Source organism: Cynoglossus semilaevis, chromosome 9 (assembly GCF_000523025.1).
Source record: "Cynoglossus semilaevis isolate Cse_v1.0 chromosome 9, Cse_v1.0, whole genome shotgun sequence".
NCBI classification, from domain to species: domain Eukaryota; kingdom Metazoa; phylum Chordata; class Actinopteri; order Pleuronectiformes; family Cynoglossidae; genus Cynoglossus; species Cynoglossus semilaevis.
The window spans coordinates 13,026,162-13,046,679 of record NC_024315.1 but is presented as its reverse complement, the minus strand read 5'-3'; the positions used below and the strand labels follow the sequence as shown (position 1 = coordinate 13,046,679).

Sequence of the window (20,518 nt, the reverse complement as noted above, 5' to 3'; positions counted from 1 at the left end):
TGGATGGATGGATGGATGGATAGATTTATGTAACATGAAATAATCTTAAATAAATAATCATAGATTTGAAAAAGTTCAACTATATCAAATCATATTCTGATTTATGGTAAAAAAGAATAAGAAAAAGATGAGATTAAGAAAAAATGAGTAGAACATTCTACTAAACATATCTGTTACTTGTTAATTATAAATATAAGTTGTCAAATATCACTTTTGAAAACAGAAATATAAACTTTATTTTATATTCAGGTTCCCTGGTTCTGGCTGCTGTCGACTCATCTCTGCATTTGACTTCATATCAGTGGTTGTGACAGCTGAACACACACACATGCGCTCACGCACAGTCACACTTTCAGGTGCACGTGTGTCAGGACTATATCTGCCTGCCAGGCAGAGCCGAGTGTAAATAGCAAATGAAAAACTAAAGACGTGTCTATATTTATGTCAGGCCCATGATGTGACAGCAAACAGGAAGGAGAGAGAAGAGAGGGGGACGGGGAGGGGGAGTGGAAGGGGGTGACACCTTTTAATGTGTGAGAGGCAGGCACAGGAAAAAGCTGGGAAAAAAGTTGTAACACTCTCTCAAACTTGGTCCTGACTGAGTCGGGAACAAACTCCGTGTGAAGGTGACTGTGTTTTTCTATTCTGTCTTGTCACAGCTGCTGCTGCTGCTGCTGCTGCTGCTAGAAAAGTTTTGTCTTGCACTCAGACCGTCGTTGCTGTAAGTTCTCATCCTGGATTGTTCTACCACTGTGGGTGGACACCAGCAAACTGGTGGAAGGATGACAGAAAATCACTGAGCAGCAGGATCACAGGCTGTCGGCACTCGCTATTGACTGGAACATCTGAGGAGGAAAGAGCAGGGATGGTGTCTGGCTGCTGAAAAACGTGTAGAATTAGCGGAGGATGAAGGCTGAATCTGCTGCCACAGGTTGAACTAAGACGCCGTAAGACCCTGGAGACGAGCGGAGGCCGCGCATCGATGGCCAGGCGGCTGTAATTGCAGCGGTGACACAAATAATGATCACGCTCAGAGGAACATCAGACGCTATCGATCACTCATGTTCAGAGGTGAGAAAGAAGACTCCGACGTTTCAGAAATAATTAACATAAAGGCATTTTTTTCAGCGTTAGGAGAAGGTTTTCCGAAATATGACGTTAAGCCAAGTGTCGGCGGCCAAATCCAATCAATACACTCGGAATTAATGGCCAACTTAACAAGGCACTTAAAGGCCTGTAAACAGCACTGATAAAAAGCCAGTGAACTTTAAAAGGTAATGAACATGTTTTATCCTCCTGAAGCTGCAGGTTATATTAGCGCAAACAGATGTAGCCGGCGCTTAAATCAGACACTAAAACTCAGTCCCAAATAAATCTGAGCCCAGGACTGTACGCTCCAACGGCACAGGTGAGATTAATGTTTTCAAAACAGTTCTTAGGTCAGCCACACAGGTTTTCTTAATATAATATAATATAATATAATATAATATAATATAATATAATATAATATAATATAATATAATATAATATAATATAATAATTACATACTTAATATTGAATTGCATTATATTTGTACTATTTAGAAATATGATGTTAGTTTTTTAATTTTTACAATGTGCAAATAAAGGTCAACAGTATTTTTTTTATTTTTTTTTAGCGCTGTGTATAATCACATGTGCTGTCTTTATGGACCTGGTCTTTGGGTTGAGTGGACAATAAGCAGCTCCGTCTTCACATTTGATGGACATGAGGACATCCCAGTGGTTCCATCATCATCAGCTTTTAATTATTAGACCAGAGGAAGAGGCGTCGACGTGGGAGGATGTTAACATCCCAGTTTATTCCTGAACAGAATGCTAACAGAGCAGAGAGTGGGAGGCTAATGCTGTTCTCTAATGGAAACAAGACACAGTCACTTCTCTGTGAACCAATCCAATTTTCGGGAGCTGATTAATATCTGAGTGCATTAATTGACTGATACAGAGGGCGAGGCGTGGGGCTGCCTTGAACACATCATCTCCATTCACTTCCACTCAGTGGAGAGACACACCTCCACTGTCTCCACCACGCAGTGCTCCGCTCCGTCCCCCTGGATCTGGTGATTTTGTGATGGGAGAGACAAACTCAGTTTGTTAAATTACACAGAGCTGTGATGGGAGTCCAGATCCCACAAGCAGCTGGTTCCTTTAGTGATAATCAGTCTGCCAAAGACTGGATAACACAAACTTTAATGAGTTGAATGGAAACTTTCTCTCCTGGCTCACAGCTGCTCTGCCTCAAAGTCACAAATCAATCCACCGCGACAGGTAGGAATGAGCAGGAGGTGCGGGTACCTGTGCTCGTTAGAGCAGGCAAATGTGGGCGCTTGGATCTGAGAGGTCTGGAACTACAGGGACTGAGCAAAAGAGTTAGGCAGGCGTATATATTTACTTCCCACCACGCAAGTGTTAAAAGTAAAAGTAGAGAAGAAGAAGAGCTTTCTCGTTAAACCTCAAACGGCACATGCATTTTCTTTCTGAAAAAAACATCTGGGTCGAGGACCACAGGACAGACCGGTTCAGCCAGGGCAGCAGACAAGAGGGGAAAGAGAAAAAAAACAACAGTCAAGAATTGCTACTTTTAAATTCAGGACTAAAGTCACCAATCACCAAATCAACCAAACAAACTGGAAAATGTTCTCTGGTTCTCGACATTTGATATGAAAAGGCTGCAAAAAGGCTAAGGTCAAGGTAAGGTAAAGTCCAAAACTTGCACAAGGCTGTAAATGTTCAGGATCTGTACCCCATGTGGATCAACCCTGGTCTACTTAATTTCCACTGTTCTTATTATTATTTTTCTGTCTTGCAACTCAGTCTCCAATATCCTCAGTTCCTGTCCAAACCATCTCCACCTCACTCTGACTTCATCTCCGAACTGTTCCACCTTAACTGTCCCTCTGATCTGATCATTTCTGATCCTGTCCTTCCTCGTCACTCCCAGTGAAGATCTCAGCATCTTCATCTCCTCTACTTCCAGCTCAGCCTCCTGACTGTTGGACAGAAACACGGTCTCTGAACCATACATCATAGCAGATCTCACTACCGTCTTATAATCCACAAATGCTCGTTGCTTGAGTATGTGGATTACCCTGACCCTTTTTGCAGTATTCTGAGGATAAATACACTGGATTACCCTGACCCTTTTTGCAGTATCCTGAGGATAAATAAACATTTACAAGTTTCTACAAAGCTGGGAAAAGTTTAGGCATAAGTTGGTTTTAAAAAAAAACCCACTTTTTATGATGCAGGACAGATAGTGTTGAATAGTGACAGTCTGTTCCACACAGACGATTCTCACATTTCTGAAAGAGCAGAGATTTTCAAACACTAAAAAAAACAAATCCACACAAATCCGACAAAGTAGTCTCAGCTTTAAAACACACACACATATACACACATATACACACATATACACACATATACACACATATACACACATGCCTGTGCGCCCACAGGCCTCCATCCCCACAGACTGGTGAGCGTGTTCAGCGCGGGCCTGATTTACCCACAGCAGCAGGAGCTTTTTGGTTCTTCGGCTCCTCATTTAGCAGCGCCCACGCTCACCCAGACATGTTGGTAACGACATGCTGTTATTCCAGTCCCTGCAGAATATGTAGTTCTGTCAATCCCTGCAAATCGCCTCCAAATAATATCGTCCCTCTCTACATTCATTGGTCTTAAGGTGTCGGTGTGAAGCAACGGCAGCAGAAACAAAACTGAAAATAGGTTTGAATGCAGATTTACTTTTTGTTTTTGTAACAAAGAACTGAACTTTCTTTAGGAAGAACAAATGTATCATTTCATGAACACAACAGAGAGAACGAGCACAAAAATGTAAAATCAAATATAAATACCTAGGATACATTTGTATAGCTCCCCCTGGAGGGAAGGAGGCACTTCCTGAAAACAAAATTCCTCTTTCCTGTCATTTAACTTTATGATTAAAATCATAACTTGATTTTTTTTTTCAGTACCTAATATGAGACTGTTTTCCCGCACGAACGATTCAGGGAGGATTTTTTTTTTTTTTTCAAATCTTTAAAAAAGCAAATGTAATAAAATAGATAAATAAAAGGGAAGAGAATTCTAGAACAACCGACTGGACAGACCGTGTTTCATTTCTGAAAGGAAACTCCACATGATTACAAATGAAGGAACAAGTCAGAGACCAAACATTTGTCTGATGAGCTTTTTAGCGGCGGATGACAAATGATGCTGCATAATGTCTGGTAATTATGCAGCGTAATGCAATTTGCTCATAAAGCTCTATTCTCTGCAGCCTTTTGATATGGGAAGAGGAAAACAAGCGTCGGGGTAGAGAGGGGGGGTGTGTGTGTGTGTGTGTGTGTGTGTGTGTGAGTGTGTGTGTGTGAAGCAGCTGTTTAACAGGGATAACAAGCTCACACTCAACACTGTGTTCGGGCCTTTCTTCTCTCTTCTCTGGAAATATGCGGAAGGAAACAAACACAACAGCATCTGAGGATGAAACAGCTCAAACATGCTAATGTTAGACCACAGTAGTTCTTCCTCCTGTCACTGAGTCATCATCAAAACCAGCCTGCGACGTTGAACCCCAGCAACTGTTACGGAACATGAGCTTCTTATTTTTCTTTCAAGTCAAAAGAAATGAAAATAATTAGAAATTGCAGACAGAGGGCAGCATTGCGGCAGAGGAACACATCATTAAAACAAAGGACACATTTTTATTTCATGATGTTGTAACTAACATCACTGCACTGTTTATAAGTGACATGAACCAGATGTAATAACAGCAAGATGCATGGTCTTGCGAGGAGAATCTTCACAGATGAACCTGTACTAGCCGTTCACTTTCTGAGATCTGTGTGTTTTGGGTTTTTTTTGTACTTAAAAAAAAGTTATTTAATGCTTGTTTTATCAGAATATTTCATTGCTATTAATATTTCATTATTATGAAATATTAATAGCAATATTATTAATATAATAATACCTTCATACATATAATTATCACAGTTTACACATTAAAAATGGTTGATTAATTGCACATAATTATTATTATTTTACAGAATATGTACTGTGGAAATGTTTTAGGAACTGTCACAGCTCGGTCTGCCTCCCTGTAACCAGTAAACGACTTTTCTGTCCTGGATGAACAGCTCCAGTGGCCTGGCTGTCCTGCAGGATGAGGCTCGTCTTTCTGCAACCTGATCCATTTCTTGAATACATGAAACAATCCGTGTTTTCTGAATGTGTCTGTTGTTTAGAATGCTCTTTTGATTCTCAAATACTCCAAAAATGACCGCACTAAAGTGTCGTAGTGCATGTGTGCACTTGCCTAAAACTTTTGCCCAGCCCGGAGTCTAAGGTGGCAAATGTTTAGACGATCCATTATTTAAAGATATAAATTATGCAGAGTGTTTTTCAGTGAATATTTATTCCCTGTCAAATCAGCAGTTTTTAAGTGGCATGAATACAAGGAAGCCACACATATGATAATGTTAAATCACCCCGAGGCCGATCTGCTCTAACTGTGATCATAATTAAGTCATGTAGACGCTGTGCACGCTTTCTTTAGTGATTTTTTAATGATGATGTTATTTATAGAAAGTCACACGAAACATTCCTGCCAAGAACAAAGTGCTGTGGTACGCCAAAGGTCGCAACACACACAAATGTCTTTTAGAGCATCACTTTTAGAGGCAGCAGGGGGAGGAGAGGTGGAGGTCAACGGGAGAGAGGAAGGTCGAGAGCAGCAGGAGAGAAAATACCTGTCTGTAAATAAGAGTAAGACAGGTGCAGAGGTGAAAAATGTAACGAGGGAGTGAGAGGGAGACGGGCCTAAATACATAAGGTCAACCACTCAAGAGCAAGGGTCAGTGCTGGAAGAGATGAAGAAGAGGAGGGTGGGGTCTGGGTGGATGAAGAACACACAGGAATAATCCTGGTAAAATAACATGAATTGTAATGTTAATTGTGAATAATTTATGATTGATCGCAATTGAGTATATTCTGACGTTATAACTATTGGAATATTTTATTATTATTGTTATTATTGTTGTTGTTGTTGTTGTCATTAATATAATAATAATAATAGTTGTTGTTGTTATTTTATTATTTTATTATTATTATTATTATTAATTTAAAACACAGTTGAACCAATTTATTTGGGGTTTTCATTCTCATTTTGGAGAACAGTTTTATTTATTCTTTAATACTGTCAATACTGTGCAAAAGTTTTAGGCAGGGGTAAAGTCACACAACTTCAATTGACCTGCAGAACTCAACAGTAATTCTCTCTCTCTTTAACATCAAAGACAGCAGGGTAAAAAAAAAAAAATCTAATCTCAGTCCAGTGACCATCAGAGCTGAGACTGCGACCTGGTCGATTTCTGCTCCATGTAATGACTATGCAGACTGACTGATGGATACACACAGGCTGGCCTCTCCTCTGGGCACTGCCAGGCTGCAGTCAGAATAAAAAAAATGTCAGTGACACTATAAAGAGAGTAACGGTCCTCTGGGGGAGGGGGATCAGAGAGAGGCAGGCTCAGGAGTCAGTGCTCATCACAGCACAGCACAGAGCCAGAACTACAGACCCCCGCAGGTACACAGGGGAGAGAAATGCAACATAGAAAAATAAAAGAACAAAAGAGGAAACATCTCTGTTTCTTCCTTTTGTTTCGTAGGATTTCTGCATGTGATTCAAATCTGAAGGAAGTCCAACTTCAGGGCGGTGGATGCTCTGAAAAAAGTCAGAACTGGCCCTTTAAAATGAATGTATTTAGCTTTTTTAATAGAGTGATATTTAAAATATTACCATTTTGATGATCCATAAAACAAACAATGCAGGGTCACAGAGAGGTCATCTAACTATGTTAGTGAAGAGTCACTGGGTTTTTCTTCACGTCCCTAATATCTTGTCCTCTACTTTGACACAAAACACCACAGTGAGCAGAACCAAAGACAATATAGAAGAGGACAAAACCTGCTCCTAGTGAAATCAAGTGTCTAGTCTAAGACTGGACAGCTTTGGTTGTGACATCGAAACGTGTCATTTTTCTTCTCTTTCCTTCACGACAATCATCCAGCTGCAAAGAATTACAAGGGGTTAAAGATGTAAATAGACAGATCACAGATAAACTCAGTGTTTCCTCCAGAAAGTGTAAGGATAAAAAACATTTTTACAGACCACTACCTCTGTGACCCTCTGTGAAACACTGTAGTGATGAACCTCAGACACACTCTGTCTCAGTGAGCTGCACTTTTTATAGTTTTGGTTGCTTGCCCAACACACCAGCGTTCTGCCAGGGCTGGGATTCAAACCGGCAATCCTCAGATTACATGTGATATTACAAGTGAAGACATCAAACTCTGATAACTGATATTATCTCTACTTCCTGTTGTCCTCTGACTCTACTTCCTGTGTCCCAGACTCTCTTCTGTTCAGTCGACCTGACTGTGTCCAGATACAGCCCAGAAAATTCAAACCTGACTAACACCAGGAATTCTGGGGAAAATCTTGTTGTCAGTCCCCAGTGTTAGTATCAGGAGAATATGTTGTTTTTTTACTGGTGTGAGTGTGGAGTGGTTCTGACAGTTCTGAACCAAAGCCCTGATGTCCTGCTGTGTTCTCTGCTACAGTTGGACTGTACATTTTATTACATTCACACTCGTCAGCCACACAGGAAATGTTGATCAACACTGGCAACAAAAAGAATTTTCACCTCAATCCCCAATCAAATATGCCAAGAAATTAAACCAGGTCCTCTGCTATTCCAGGTAACAACTTTTTCAGATTTTATTATTACGCTGCTCCTTTCTCTGTTCATTTGTAAGGCCTTGTCTTTAGGAATCACTGATGTGTAAATCTGATTGGCTGATTGGCTGTTCATCTATATTGGTCATCGAAGACCATGTGACAACAGATGCATTCATTCACAATGTGAGGGGAAGAAGGCCAGAGACCATAACTGTAGTCTTCGCAGGACATTTGAGTTGAAAACTGTTCATTCATTCATTCATTCAAATGCAGATGCAAAACTAAAAGAATTAAATATTTCGGGGGATTTCATTAAACAGAGTAAGCACCGCCATCTGTCAAAGAGAGACGTTTCAGTTAATGCAGCTCTAATTAGCTTCCATCTAATGACACTACGCCTGGATCATTCCAATCTTACTCCCCCCTCTCCCGCATCCCTCCCAAAACAATTAAAGCCTACAGAGCGGTGGTAGAGATGATGTCCCTCCCTGTGTCATCATCTGAGGAAAGCATTTTAAATCCAACAAAAACAACAAGATCTACACATCAGTGCAGCACAGACGAATCAAACAGGGCAGGATTCAGTGCAGGTGTGAATCCGAAGACGTCCCTGGATTGGGGAATACACGGAGAAGAGGCCTTCACTTGAACTGAACATAGTTTTGGAAGCCTGCAGGCAAATCAACTGAGGAGATGGGGATGGGAGATGAGGATTCTCATTAGGAGACTTCTTTCCTCCACAACTGCCCATACGTTCTCCCGTGGATCACAAGGAATCCCGGCATTTAGGTTTAGGAACAGTGTGAAAAAGAAAGGAAAAGACATCCGATCAGTTTGGAGAACAGAGAAACTTCCCTGCTGCAAATTTCCTGCCATGACTTGGAGTGAATGTGCTGGTAGCAGCAGAATTCTAGATCCTCCAGAGAGGAGGAATGTCTTTAAGGTGGCGGGCGTGTGGAAAAGAAAAGTGTCCTTCAGATAACGAGGATAAATAAGTTCCCTAAGATGAAACTGAATGTCTTCCAACACATCTAGACTTTCTTCTGCAGAGTGGAGGGTGATAATGAGGGAGGGGTCTTCCTAGTGAGTCTACACCGCTGCTGCTAAAAGGCAGAAGAAAGAAGTATTCAACCAGCTTCAACTTTATGGTTTTATAATAATGGATTTTCTTGGCACTCTATTTGCTTACTATGTAGTTGACTACCTGATACAAAAGGAATTCTAATTTATATATATCTGGATTTAAGTTTTAGTTGGATTAAATATGGACAAACTATATTGGACTGATCAGCGTGAAACAAACTGAAGAAATGACATCACTCTTAAAGAGGTGACATCATTCCTCTACAGGTGACATCACTCTTAAAGAGGTGACATCACATCTCTAGAGGTGACATCACACCTCTACAGGTGACATAACAGACTCCTCTCCACCGCTCTCTGCTAAAAAGGTTTAGAATAAAGTCAACTATAAAAGGGTTGGAGTTGACACACAGATGTCTTCAAATGACACCAGACAGAGTCAGATATATTTAACAAACATTCTCTTTAAACCTTTGCGTAACATCAGTCACGACCTGTGTCCAGCCCAGCCCAGTCGTGACATGACTTGAGATCTAATAATAACATCACTGAATCTCAAATAAGATTAAACAGATGAATTTATTTGACAGAGGTTTGAATGAAAAAACTCCCGGTTGAATTAAAAACCTCCAAACCACAACTTCAATTTTCCCTCAGTGCCAGAATAGTAAAGCACTTTCTGACTCTCGTTCTCCTCCTCCCGCTTCTCCTCTTGTGTGCCTCCCACTGTCATACACCTCCACAGTGCACCGGCAGGGTAAGTGATGAGTCAAAGATGTGAAGTGCCTCCTGCTAACAAATTAGCTTTTTTTTTTCTCTCCAAAATTCAGCTTTGTTCTCTGTGCAGTGAAGCTGCGACACACAACAATATTCAACAGCCACCTTTTCATTCTGAACTAAAACTGAAATAAACAGAACAACTCTGCCGCCGTGTTACGCTCAGAAGCCAACGAGTGTAAAAAGAAAACAACAACAAACAAACAACTAGAACAGTTATGCTCAAATTTCTTTCTACAGCTCTTTCATAAACTCTATATAGGACAGAAACAGAAAATACTGCACTTCTGTCAATGTGTAAAGTTCTGCTCCTTAAACACAACCATCATGCGGAAGACCAGCTACTGCGATGCTGCACTGCTACAAAGACTCTCACTGTGGTTGCACAGTGAAGAAATCTATAGTGTGCTGCCCCATTGAAGCCTATAGAGGCTGAGCTTCAACAGGGTTTAATATGCTCCGCTGCTACAGGGAAGTATGAGAATGTGATCAGACTGATCTGTGAGACCTCTGTGCTGAAGCACTAGGACGTTGGTAACATCAAGTCCATATCAGCTGCTTTGATGATCTTTTCATGACTCCTCCTACTGTCTGGTGACTTCTATTGGACAGCAGTGATGATGCCTGTGGTTTTCTGTCTGTCCCAGGCCATGATTGTCTTCTTCATCATTACTCAAATGCGACCAATTCAAGATGTCTGGCTGACCACGCCTTCATAAAGACCGCTGGTATGGACTGAGTGACATCAGGAGTTCATCTATAAACATGTCAAAGTAAAGCAACCCCTCCGTGTCTGATATTAAGAAACAAGGATAGTATCATCTTCATGGAGCTCAGTAGGTGTATCATGTAAGTACAAAGCGTCTCTACGCTGCTTATTTTTGTTCTCACCTCAGGTTTCTCCACAGCCTGAAGTAGCCCTGGTTTCAACATGCTCACTCTGCTGCTCTCTAATGGACGGTGAAGCCTGAACGCGGGCTTCAAAAGCTGGTGCTCCCAGATCTGGCACTGATCAAAGCTCCATCCCACAGATATATGGTAATTCAACATGGTCCTGACAGGGCTGAGGTAAATGTGTTTTGACGTGAGCAGATGTGGCAGCTACTGTAACTCCAGATGTCTTCATCCGACCCTGATGTGTCGTTTCAAGGATGGCTCTCTGCACAGATGGTATCTGCTAAAATGAAGTCAGTGACTTCCTTCTCTCTATCACTGGTTCACTCATATGAACATCGTTCAGAAGGAGTTCCCCTTCTTTCTCTGCTCTGCCTCCTCCCTCTGGAGATCTGCAGCGACCATTCCTAAGTTTTTTAAAAAAAAAACAATGACAAAAAGTAGTAGCGACCTAATTTCCTGCTCTCTGGTAACACTAATGTACATCTTCAGCCTGTAGGTGGCAGTAATATGACTCTTATGACTATTAATTTGCCAGCCGCAAAGTAGTTGCGAAAAATAAATTCAGTCAGTTAACAAGAATGTGTTAGGCCAGATGATGAGGCCATGTTGTGAGAAAAAAATACTAAAAGAAAATTATTTTCACAAAAGGAAAGCATTTTTTGAGCATTTAGAACACGTCCTGCTGCTTTGTTTTTAAACAGTCACAACAAACCAATCACCTGCGAAGACTTTAATGACTAAAAGCTCTGTGTCTGCTCTGTGACAGTTCTCACTTCAGTTAAATTTTTTTTCTTTCTTTTCATTTCGTGTTCCACTTGAAATTCAAACTTCCTTAAATTCACTTTTCAACTGTATGTTTATGTTATTCCTTAAACCAAAGTTAAAAAGATGAAATATTTATTACCAATTCCCAGTCCTCCTTCACAAGGTCCCATCCTTAGTCTAAGTGTGCGTTCATCGTCACAGTTTCAGGCCTTTTTCACCAACACCGGCTCCTGTGTTCCAGTTAAAACCATTTCAAACTGCACATCTGTCCATCAAACAGCATCAGCTTCAAGAAGCTCACAGTAAATGGCGCAGCTGTCAGGGCAGAGCAGTCTGACATTCAGCTGCACTGTATCTCCGCAACCTCCGCTGAAGAAGATCTGCCGGAGATGATACGCTCCGGTTTACCAACTTCACATCTGCAGCAGCAGCTTCCTCTCACAGCTGAATTAAACGTGACACGTGCCGTCTGACTCTGTGTGACTCTGACTCTCAATTAACTTCGAACGCTGACTCTCTCACTTTGACTCAGACAATGACGGACTCCCAATTTGACTTTGTTTTTTCCCTTGCACCAAACTGAGGTGTTAACTCAGGTGTTAACTCAGATGTTGAGTTACGAGCAGAGAACAAAACCTTTCAACCTCTCAACAAACACAATTAGCAGCCAATTACTTCTTACTACTCCTCTGTGTCTAACAAAATTGTAATTAGTCAAAGTAAAGACTGGATGTTTTACTGTAAAAAGTCAGGAAGATCCCAAGCGTGGACATAATTAGCCCGTGTCACACAACGATTAGAAACCAAAAATGTGATGATTGGACATTAGGTCAATGGTTCCCTCTAAACTAACCAAAGATTTGAATGTGAATGTGAATGGTTGTTGGTCTCTGTACGTCACTGCTGGGATTGGTTGCAGCTCATTCTACTCTAATTCTAAAAGGACTAAGTGGTATAAGAATGATTGAATGAATGAATGAATGAATGAATATTCTAGAACAGGGGCAGAGCCTGAGTTTCAAAGTTTTTGTCTTATAGATTTACTTCACCCTAAACTCCTTGTGTTTTTATGTTATTGTTTATCAAATGTGCTTAGTTGAGTCTGACCAGACATTTCTCCAGGCTTCTTCTTCCTCTTCTTTTTCACTCACAGACACTTTCCTGTGGTTTACAGATTACCACTGAATCAATTTGTGCCACAGATGGGACTCTCTGTCTGCAGAAAAAAAAACACCCAAAAAATCCTGACTGCCTCGCTGTTGCCTTTTCTCCAACCCTGTCAGCCTGAATTACTGAAGGGAGAAATGTCAAAGGAAGCAGATTATATTTAAACCTGGTGGCGTCCAGACGTCAGTTGATTCTTCACCCCTCTTTTTTTGGAAAATAAAGTGGGCGGGCAAATATGTTTGGTCAACGTTGTACCGACACGGAGAGAAAACATCAGTGTGAAGTTGTTTAGTAAATTGAACTGACATAATGACAATAGGAACGTCACTGAACACCAGTGGTTCCCATAGTGGTTGATTCCTCGGTCAAACGGTTGGTTTTGGCAAAGGCAAGTGGGCGCATGAACCCCCTCCCATTCGTCCGAGATGAGCAGCTGTAACGGAACTGTACTGTTTTGTTTACAGCGGGTGCGACCGTCACCGCGCTTGTTCCTGCGGTACTGTTGTAGCTAATGTTAGTTCTGGTGTTTGTAGCAGGAGTGTTGTAGCTAACATTAGCTATGATGTCTGTACCAAGACTATTGTAGCTAACGTTAGCTCTGGTGTCTGTACCAGGACTGTTGTAGCTAATGCTAGATATTTCAGATTTTTTTCTCCCTCTACTTTGTCTCAGTAATACAGTCTAAATACAATATTGACTTTATATAAATTATATACATTATTACCAAGAGTCCCTGGACTGAACCTGGCCTCCCACATGTGAACCATCAAATGTGTATTTTTTTTCTGGTGAAAGATCTGCGCACAGGAAGACAATGACTGCTGCAGAGTTTTATAGAAATCAACCTTAAAACTGAGAGGAAAAGGATTAATTTGTGTCTGTCTCACCTGGGAATGTTGTTGGAAAACTGTTTTGTTTATGGATGTTCGCAGCCTGATGGCAAGTACAAGTCTGCTCAGTGTAGTGTGTCAGCGTCTGTCTGCCTGATCGCTCCCAGGAAAACATGTCCACAGGATGATCCAATCCACACACACACACAAACACACACGCACTGGCTCCACTTATGTTTTACGTTCCAGTATGTCTTTAAATCCTTGGCTGTGAGCAGAAGGTGCAGTAACTACTGGAAACACAGGCACACACACAGTTCAGTGCTGAGGTTCCCAAACTTTTCACTGACACAGATGCTAAATTGTCCACTCCTGACTGACCACAGGTGTGAATGGTAGTGTGAGTGATGGCACATCCCCAAGTAAAACATTTATAACTAACCACATTTACAACTTTTTACCATTGTGTGTATCTGGTGAGATTTGAGTTTCCACACCTGCATTATTTCCTGCTTCATTCGTCAGAACAACAGTGAACATCTAACGTGACATTTTTAACTTCCCACTTTTTATCGTTGCTTCAGTCCGATCCACCGCCTCATTTATTTGCTCTTTCTGTGTTTGCTTAAAACAAACTGTGTGATTATAGTTGGTGTTTTTTCTCTCCACCTTCAAAAGAAACTCATATAAATTATTGATTTTTGTTTCCCTGGAGTTATTTTTCCTCTTTCATAAAATAATGCTGTGAAAAACACGTTGTTTTTTTTTTTTTCATCATCATCATTTATTTATTAGGTTTAGTGGGTTTAAACGCTTTTCAGCAGTTTATCAACGGAAATGTTTGGTTATGGTTTTCTTTGTCTTGATCACCATCATCATCATCATCAATCTTATCCCTACCATTATCAATGAGGACAGACGATCAATGGCCAAAAATACAAAAGTGATTGGTAGACCAAAATGATATTTTTATCGTATAACCAGGGAATCCGATTGGTTCCTTTAACATAATATAAATATCTGTTTATTACAGTATGAGTAAGTACACACAGACTGTCGCAGTTTCAGAAATAAGATACTTGGTATTATAGAGTCTGACAGAACATATTTGTTCCTGTGAACATCAACAAGGTTTCTTTTTTCTCCCTCTGTATTTTTTTTTTCTTTTTCTTTCTGGTGGCAGGAATCAAAACATTCTCAGATAAGTGGTTTCCCAATTTATGGTGCAGGTACCACGAACGGCACTTAGGCTCTGCCTAGTGGTAAGCAGGGGAATCTTATTGTCATGACTATTAGTTGAATCAATTATGAGGTTCCTTTGGTATGACATAACTTGATGTTCGCCATAACTCAGATCTTACATACGCTACAAAAGTGGTGACATCATAATCTAGGACATAAAAACATCAGAAGAGTCCAACTTTCACCTAGGAGCCAAAATGAAGGGCAAAAAGTTTCCCAGAAGAACAATACAAACAAAAGGAAACAAATGAAGCACAATCCAATGTATGGTGTACAACCAGCAATGTAAACAAAGCCGTCATCCGCATATACTGTAGTATTTGTCCGCTCCACTTGCCAACTGTTTCCAGTGCTAACAAGTCGGTAAGTTCTTTAGGCCATATGTTAGAATGGGACGAGACTATTGAAATTATTTATGGGAGAGTGAGACCTGACCACGAAACACCGTAGGTCGAGGACATCGGACATCGTTTGATGAGGATACATTATCGAGATACTACCATTTGACCCTTTGATAGACTACAGAACTGCACAAGGCGTGACCCCGTCTACGACCCTAAAAAATGATCAAATAAGTAAAGCAATAAACAAAGTAAAAAATAAAATAGTAGAAGATGAACGGTTTAATGAGTCAACGATTAAAATGAATAAGTGAATAAATTAATGAATCATAAATTGTAGTTAGGTTGACCTCTCCTGTTATCTCCAGGTGGCAAGATTATATTTCCTGAAGATCACTTTTAATGGAGAGCTGACTTTAAATATTGTTTTAACCTTTTTTCTCACAAGTACAGACTAATATTATTAAAAAGAGAATAGAGCATAAATATTACCCAGACTCTGGAGAAAGTAACCTTGACTCAAATCCACTTGTCACCTGGATATAACGACACGATAACAAAAACAGTGTCATTACGTCCGACGTCTTTCCCAAACCATACGTTTGATTTGCTCCGTCTTGGACCGGCAGGTTGTTAATGTGTTCCGTTTGTTACTGGTACCACAGCTTTGTGTACCCTCACCGGTCCCTAAGAGTCTGCAAATTATACATTATGATGGCTTTATGGTGTGGAGAAGATGTCAGCGCACAGCAGAGCTGGGACTCTGGAAAAACCTGGTCCGTGAGCTGGAGGCAAACTGGCTGTTACCACGGCTGGGAGAGAACACAGAACAACAGCGAGGTGGTGAAGTGTACCATATGTACCATGTGAGCGTGAGTTCCATTGTCATGATGACATAAAGAAGCTCCTGTGATCATTAACACAGTGAACAACAGCACACTCCTTCAGATGGAGTTCTTCTCCATGAAAACGACCTCTGCCTGCAGTCAGGTGTCACATGGTGATGCTTCTGCCTTTGTTTGTTTTTTTTGCAGCCAGCAACAGGACAATAGGCCCGTGAAGCCCCTGCAGTCCCCACCGTGAACAGACAGACACTACGTCAGCCTGGACCTACCAGAGTGACACACCAGAGTATTTAATGCCTGACATTTCTAATGTAAATAATACTGTCCCTCTGCATGTTCTACATCCATCTGAGCGATATGCCACAGGAGCCACACTGAGACTGATCTTTGACTCTAACCTTTCTCTGCAAACCTCAGAGCTGCTCTGCTGGAGCCAAGAGCGCAGCAGGTGTTTGGCCACACACACACACGCACACACACTGGTAAGACCTTATTCCCTAGAATTAGTCTTTGATCATGGTTCTTCTACTGTGTTGCAAATACAGAGAGTGAAGAACAATGAGTGTGTTGTTTATAATCATAATAAAAAAAATAATTAGTTAAAAAAATATATATTTATCAGTATTGTTTTTTATTATCACTTACTAGACATTTGAATCCCAGGTGACCCCATGTGGGGTTGCGACCCCAAGGTTGAAAAACACTGCCTTACCGTAACCTTACACATTAGAAACACAGGCCTAATCTTAATGTTTCCTCTAACTAACTCTGATCCTAACTCCAAACTAAATGTTACTCATCAAAATATTCTCTTAGTGTGAGCCTTGAAAATATCGCCACAACAAAACAATTTACCAAGGGAAAAGTCCCCACACGGGTAGCTGTACCTAGACCACACACACAGACAACCCCCTCCTCACCCCTCTCTCTCTCCCCACCCACCCATTATACTGATTGCACACGTCGGCTGTTAACTATTGTTATGTTCTCTTGTCCTTCCAGTATCATTGTTGCAGATATTTGACTGTAAAATGTTTTCATTTCACAAACAGTGTCATGAAATATGAGAGTGAAACTGAAGAAAAATAAAATACTGATTTGCAAATGTGCAAGTGACTCAGCCTGTCATCAGGAGAGAGCTGCCAGTTCAAATGTTGCTACAGTAACGGAGATTGACAGTTCCTTATTGAGATGAAATAATAACGATAATAATTCAATTGTATTCTAACAGAGATAGAGCTGTGGCTGAGTGATAACAAAGACATGTGAACAATGGACGTACTTCATGTCTTTGGGTGTCTCTGGAAAAAGAAAAACCTAATCCCTGTGTGAAGTCTGGTCACCCTTCAGTGACCTTAGCAGCATGAACAGACACAGAAAACATTCTGGAAGTCATCACACGACTGCTCGACCTGTTCCACGTTGGTCATCCCATCACTTTCTGATAACTGACCTGTCCAACAAGCCGCTGCTGGAGAGACATTTTGTTTTAGCTTATACCGGTGTGCCCGGCTCAGAGCTGTATCTCTTCACCGCGGCTCCACCTTGTTTCCTCATGCGTTTGTTTCTACAGCAGCTCCGTCTGTAAAGACAGAAGGACGTCTGTTCCCACTCACAGCCACCAGTCTGAATATTTAATGGGACTCCTCTCTTCTGTCACTGAGCTGCCTGTGTGGACTGAAAGAATCAGGACAAGCTGCACATGAGGAATCCTTCCACATTAGCAAAACCAGAAGCACGGAAATAATGCTAAACGCTAACCCGTGTCAAAATGTCTGTGCAGTCATTGCAAGGATATGTACGACATAACATCAATTTGTTAAATTATCAGATTCGACTTTTAACATGTTATACCAAACACGTAGGACTCAGTGTATATTAAATACTTTTTTTGTCATATTTGAGGACAGTCAGGTCACACTTCAACTTCTTTGCAGTGACTTCAACCGCACCTGCGGAGGCTCGAGCCGATATTTCTGCAGAAACAGATCCTGACACATGTACAGAACTCAGACCAGGGTGTCACCGACTACATCACTCATCCTCCCTGTTGTCTTTCTATGTACACACCGGAATAAACGGACGCTGTGACAGCAGCGTGGCTGCAGGTGCTGCTGGTGTCAGTCAGGGTTGGACTCAGGTGAAGACACTGTTTGACATCTTCATCTTCATCCTCATCATCATCCCCTGGACAGCAGAGTCCAGGGACGGTGTCAGACAAAACGCTCACACCATCACACTGGGAACTTCTGCCATCAGATCCACAGCCGGGTGTGGAGACCAGGAGTGATGTTACTGACACTTGAATAAGGAAAACAAGGAATATATATATATGTATATGTATATATATATATATATATATAATCTGACAGGTCCCCTGACCAATCATGTGTTTCCTTCTTTTACATTCCCCAACTTTAGGGTGGTTTACCAATATACAGGCCAGCTGTCAATCACATGCAGATTTTTCTCATTCACTCATTCTTTTTTTTTTTCATACAGTGGTTTTTCAATTGAAAAATAATCTCAATCCAAAAAATGTTGAGTCGTCCCTTTAATTGCTCTTCTTTTCATCGAGCAGTCAGTGAAGTGATGAGTCAGCAGCTTCACACCTGCGCTAAACTGATAATAAAGCCATTCATTATCGGTGCCTAAGAGTTAGGTGACCCCCAACCTGCAGTGACCCCTGCTGTCACCCAGACAAAATCACATCCTCTCAATGCCTCAGCAGAAAGAACCTAAAATACCAGTCAGAGTGAAAGGGTCAGAGAGAGAGAGTCAGGGGGGGAAAAAACAGTCGGAGAAAGTCAGTGGAAACTCAGGAAGAGAGAGGCAGAGAGTAAAGGGGGAGAGAGTCAGAGAGAGAGAGGCTGAGACTCAGACTGAAAGCGTCATAAGGAGAGTCAGAGAAGTCGGTGAGTCAGAAACTCAGAGTTAGAGAGAGGGAGGGAGAGAGAGAGAGAGGTAGTTGTTTTTCTAGCTTCACCTCTCCCACAACCTGCTGAGCTCAATGACAAAATCCAGAGCTGCTCAGTGCTCAACATGTTTTATCTGGACATCATTTCATCTGGCCCAGAGAGGAGCAGCCGCTCAGATAAGGCCTCCCCCTCCGTCCCCCTCTTTTACCCTCCTCTCCTCGTCTCTCCCCTCAGTTCCACTGAGTGCAGGCAATAGTTCCAATCAAACACCTCAGTCAATGCACAGGTTTTTAAACACAGTTTTCACTCATTTGAACTGAAAGCAGGGGCATTTGCAAAAGGGCAGGCAGGTCAGGCCACTGCCTTCTGATATTGTCATTTTAATATAATTTCTATATGATTCATTATGTAATAATACAAAAGGTCACAAGTTTCATGAGAGCTGGGAGTTGGGAAGGTTAGGGTTATCTGGACTTTCAGTTTTCCACAAATTTCCATTATTTTATTTTCTATTTAAATCCCAATTTTTGAGTCCATATAACTGGGGATTTTTTTTTTTTTGGAACCATGAGATCAGGTCTGGTCCTATACACAGGCTATGAATCTTTCTCTTTAGTGCCACAAAAATTAAATTTACATTTTCTTCCATCAGAGACTTTTTTATTTATTTATTTGGTTTTTCTTTTTTTTTCTTTGTCTCCACTGATCCTGAACCGCCACTGCACTGATGTAACAATTTTACAAAACAAGTGTGAGGGCACGCACACACACACACACACACACACACACACGGGCTGGTGTATGCTGACAGTCCTCACTAACACACATCTCTGTGTGTTTTAACGTGGACACAGAGTTTGACTCACGCTGCTGTTCTGTCCCGACCAGTGGACCATGGCCTGGTTGTGGGACGAATCCCCGGTCAGGGCGAACGTGGAGCTGTTGAGCCTCAGCTCCTCCTGCCTGGCACCCGCGGCTCTCCGCTCCTCTGCGCTCCAGCGCACGTCCGAGCGCGTCACTCTGCGCCCTGGCGCCGCCGAGCCTGCGCCCGGTCTCGGCTCCGGACCACGGCCGACCTTACGGGCGGTGCTGTCTCTTCTGGTTCTGTGTTTGTTGGAGATGACCGAAGAAAGTTTCCCTTTGGTGAACTCTTTCTCCGCGGTGTCGCCTTTTACGCGCGGCTCCGGAGCGCATTCCGCCGGGCCGCCTGCGCCAGAGCAGCGCGACTGGCTCTGAGCACCTCCGGCCGCGGCTCTCCCTGACTCACCCCCGCGTCCGAAAACTTCCTCTCCCCGCGACCCTGTTGAGGATCCGCTCGTGTCAAATTTCAACAACAATTCCCGTGCGCGCCACTTATTTCCAGGCTGGCACGTCCTGCAGGTTATGTCCGCTCTGGTGGCGTAGATGGAGCAGAACATGACGAGGAGCCAAAGGAGAAGCGCACGGAGCCAAAAGAACTGCCGCGTCTCCATGACTGGAGGCAGAGGAGAGAAGGATGCTGAGGAGAGAAGGATGCTGAGGAAAGAAGAGCAAAAGTCCTCTCGGAAGCCTCCTATTCCTTTCCTTTTCTCCTTTTCTCCTTGTCCCTGCTCCCGGTGGTCGCGGTGGATGAGGAAACTGCTGCTGCAAGTTGTGGCGTTGCCCGAATGCAGTGTTGTGAAAAAGTGCAGCTGAGCACAAGTGGTCTAAGTTGAAGGATTTGATGAAATGAAGCCCCCGCACGCGTGCACGGGGGAGGAGCTGAGTGAGGAGGGGGAGTGGGGGGGGCTGAGAGATGGAGGATAATGTGGCCACTGTCTGTATTTGACACCATATGCTGTGGTCTGATTAGATCAGCCTGCAGTGACACGGGCGGTGTTTTAAAGACTCCTGCTGCT

At 42.1% G+C, this 20,518-nt stretch overlaps 1 protein-coding gene across 6 annotated transcripts in view; it reads right to left on the bottom strand.

The window, feature by feature from the left end:
• The window catches only part of sorcs1 (sortilin-related VPS10 domain containing receptor 1), a 129,522-nt gene extending 109,281 nt beyond the window's left edge, over window positions 1-20,241 (bottom strand). For all 6 annotated transcript variants that reach the window (XM_025058858.1, XM_025058857.1, XM_017035303.2 and 3 more), the window contains exon 1: window positions 19,508-20,241. In XM_025058858.1, coding sequence (XP_024914626.1) covers window positions 19,508-20,113 — 606 coding nt within the window. In that variant the 5' untranslated portion in view covers window positions 20,114-20,241. The remainder of the gene's footprint in view (window positions 1-19,507) is intronic.
• Between the last annotated feature and the right edge of the window lie 277 nt (window positions 20,242-20,518).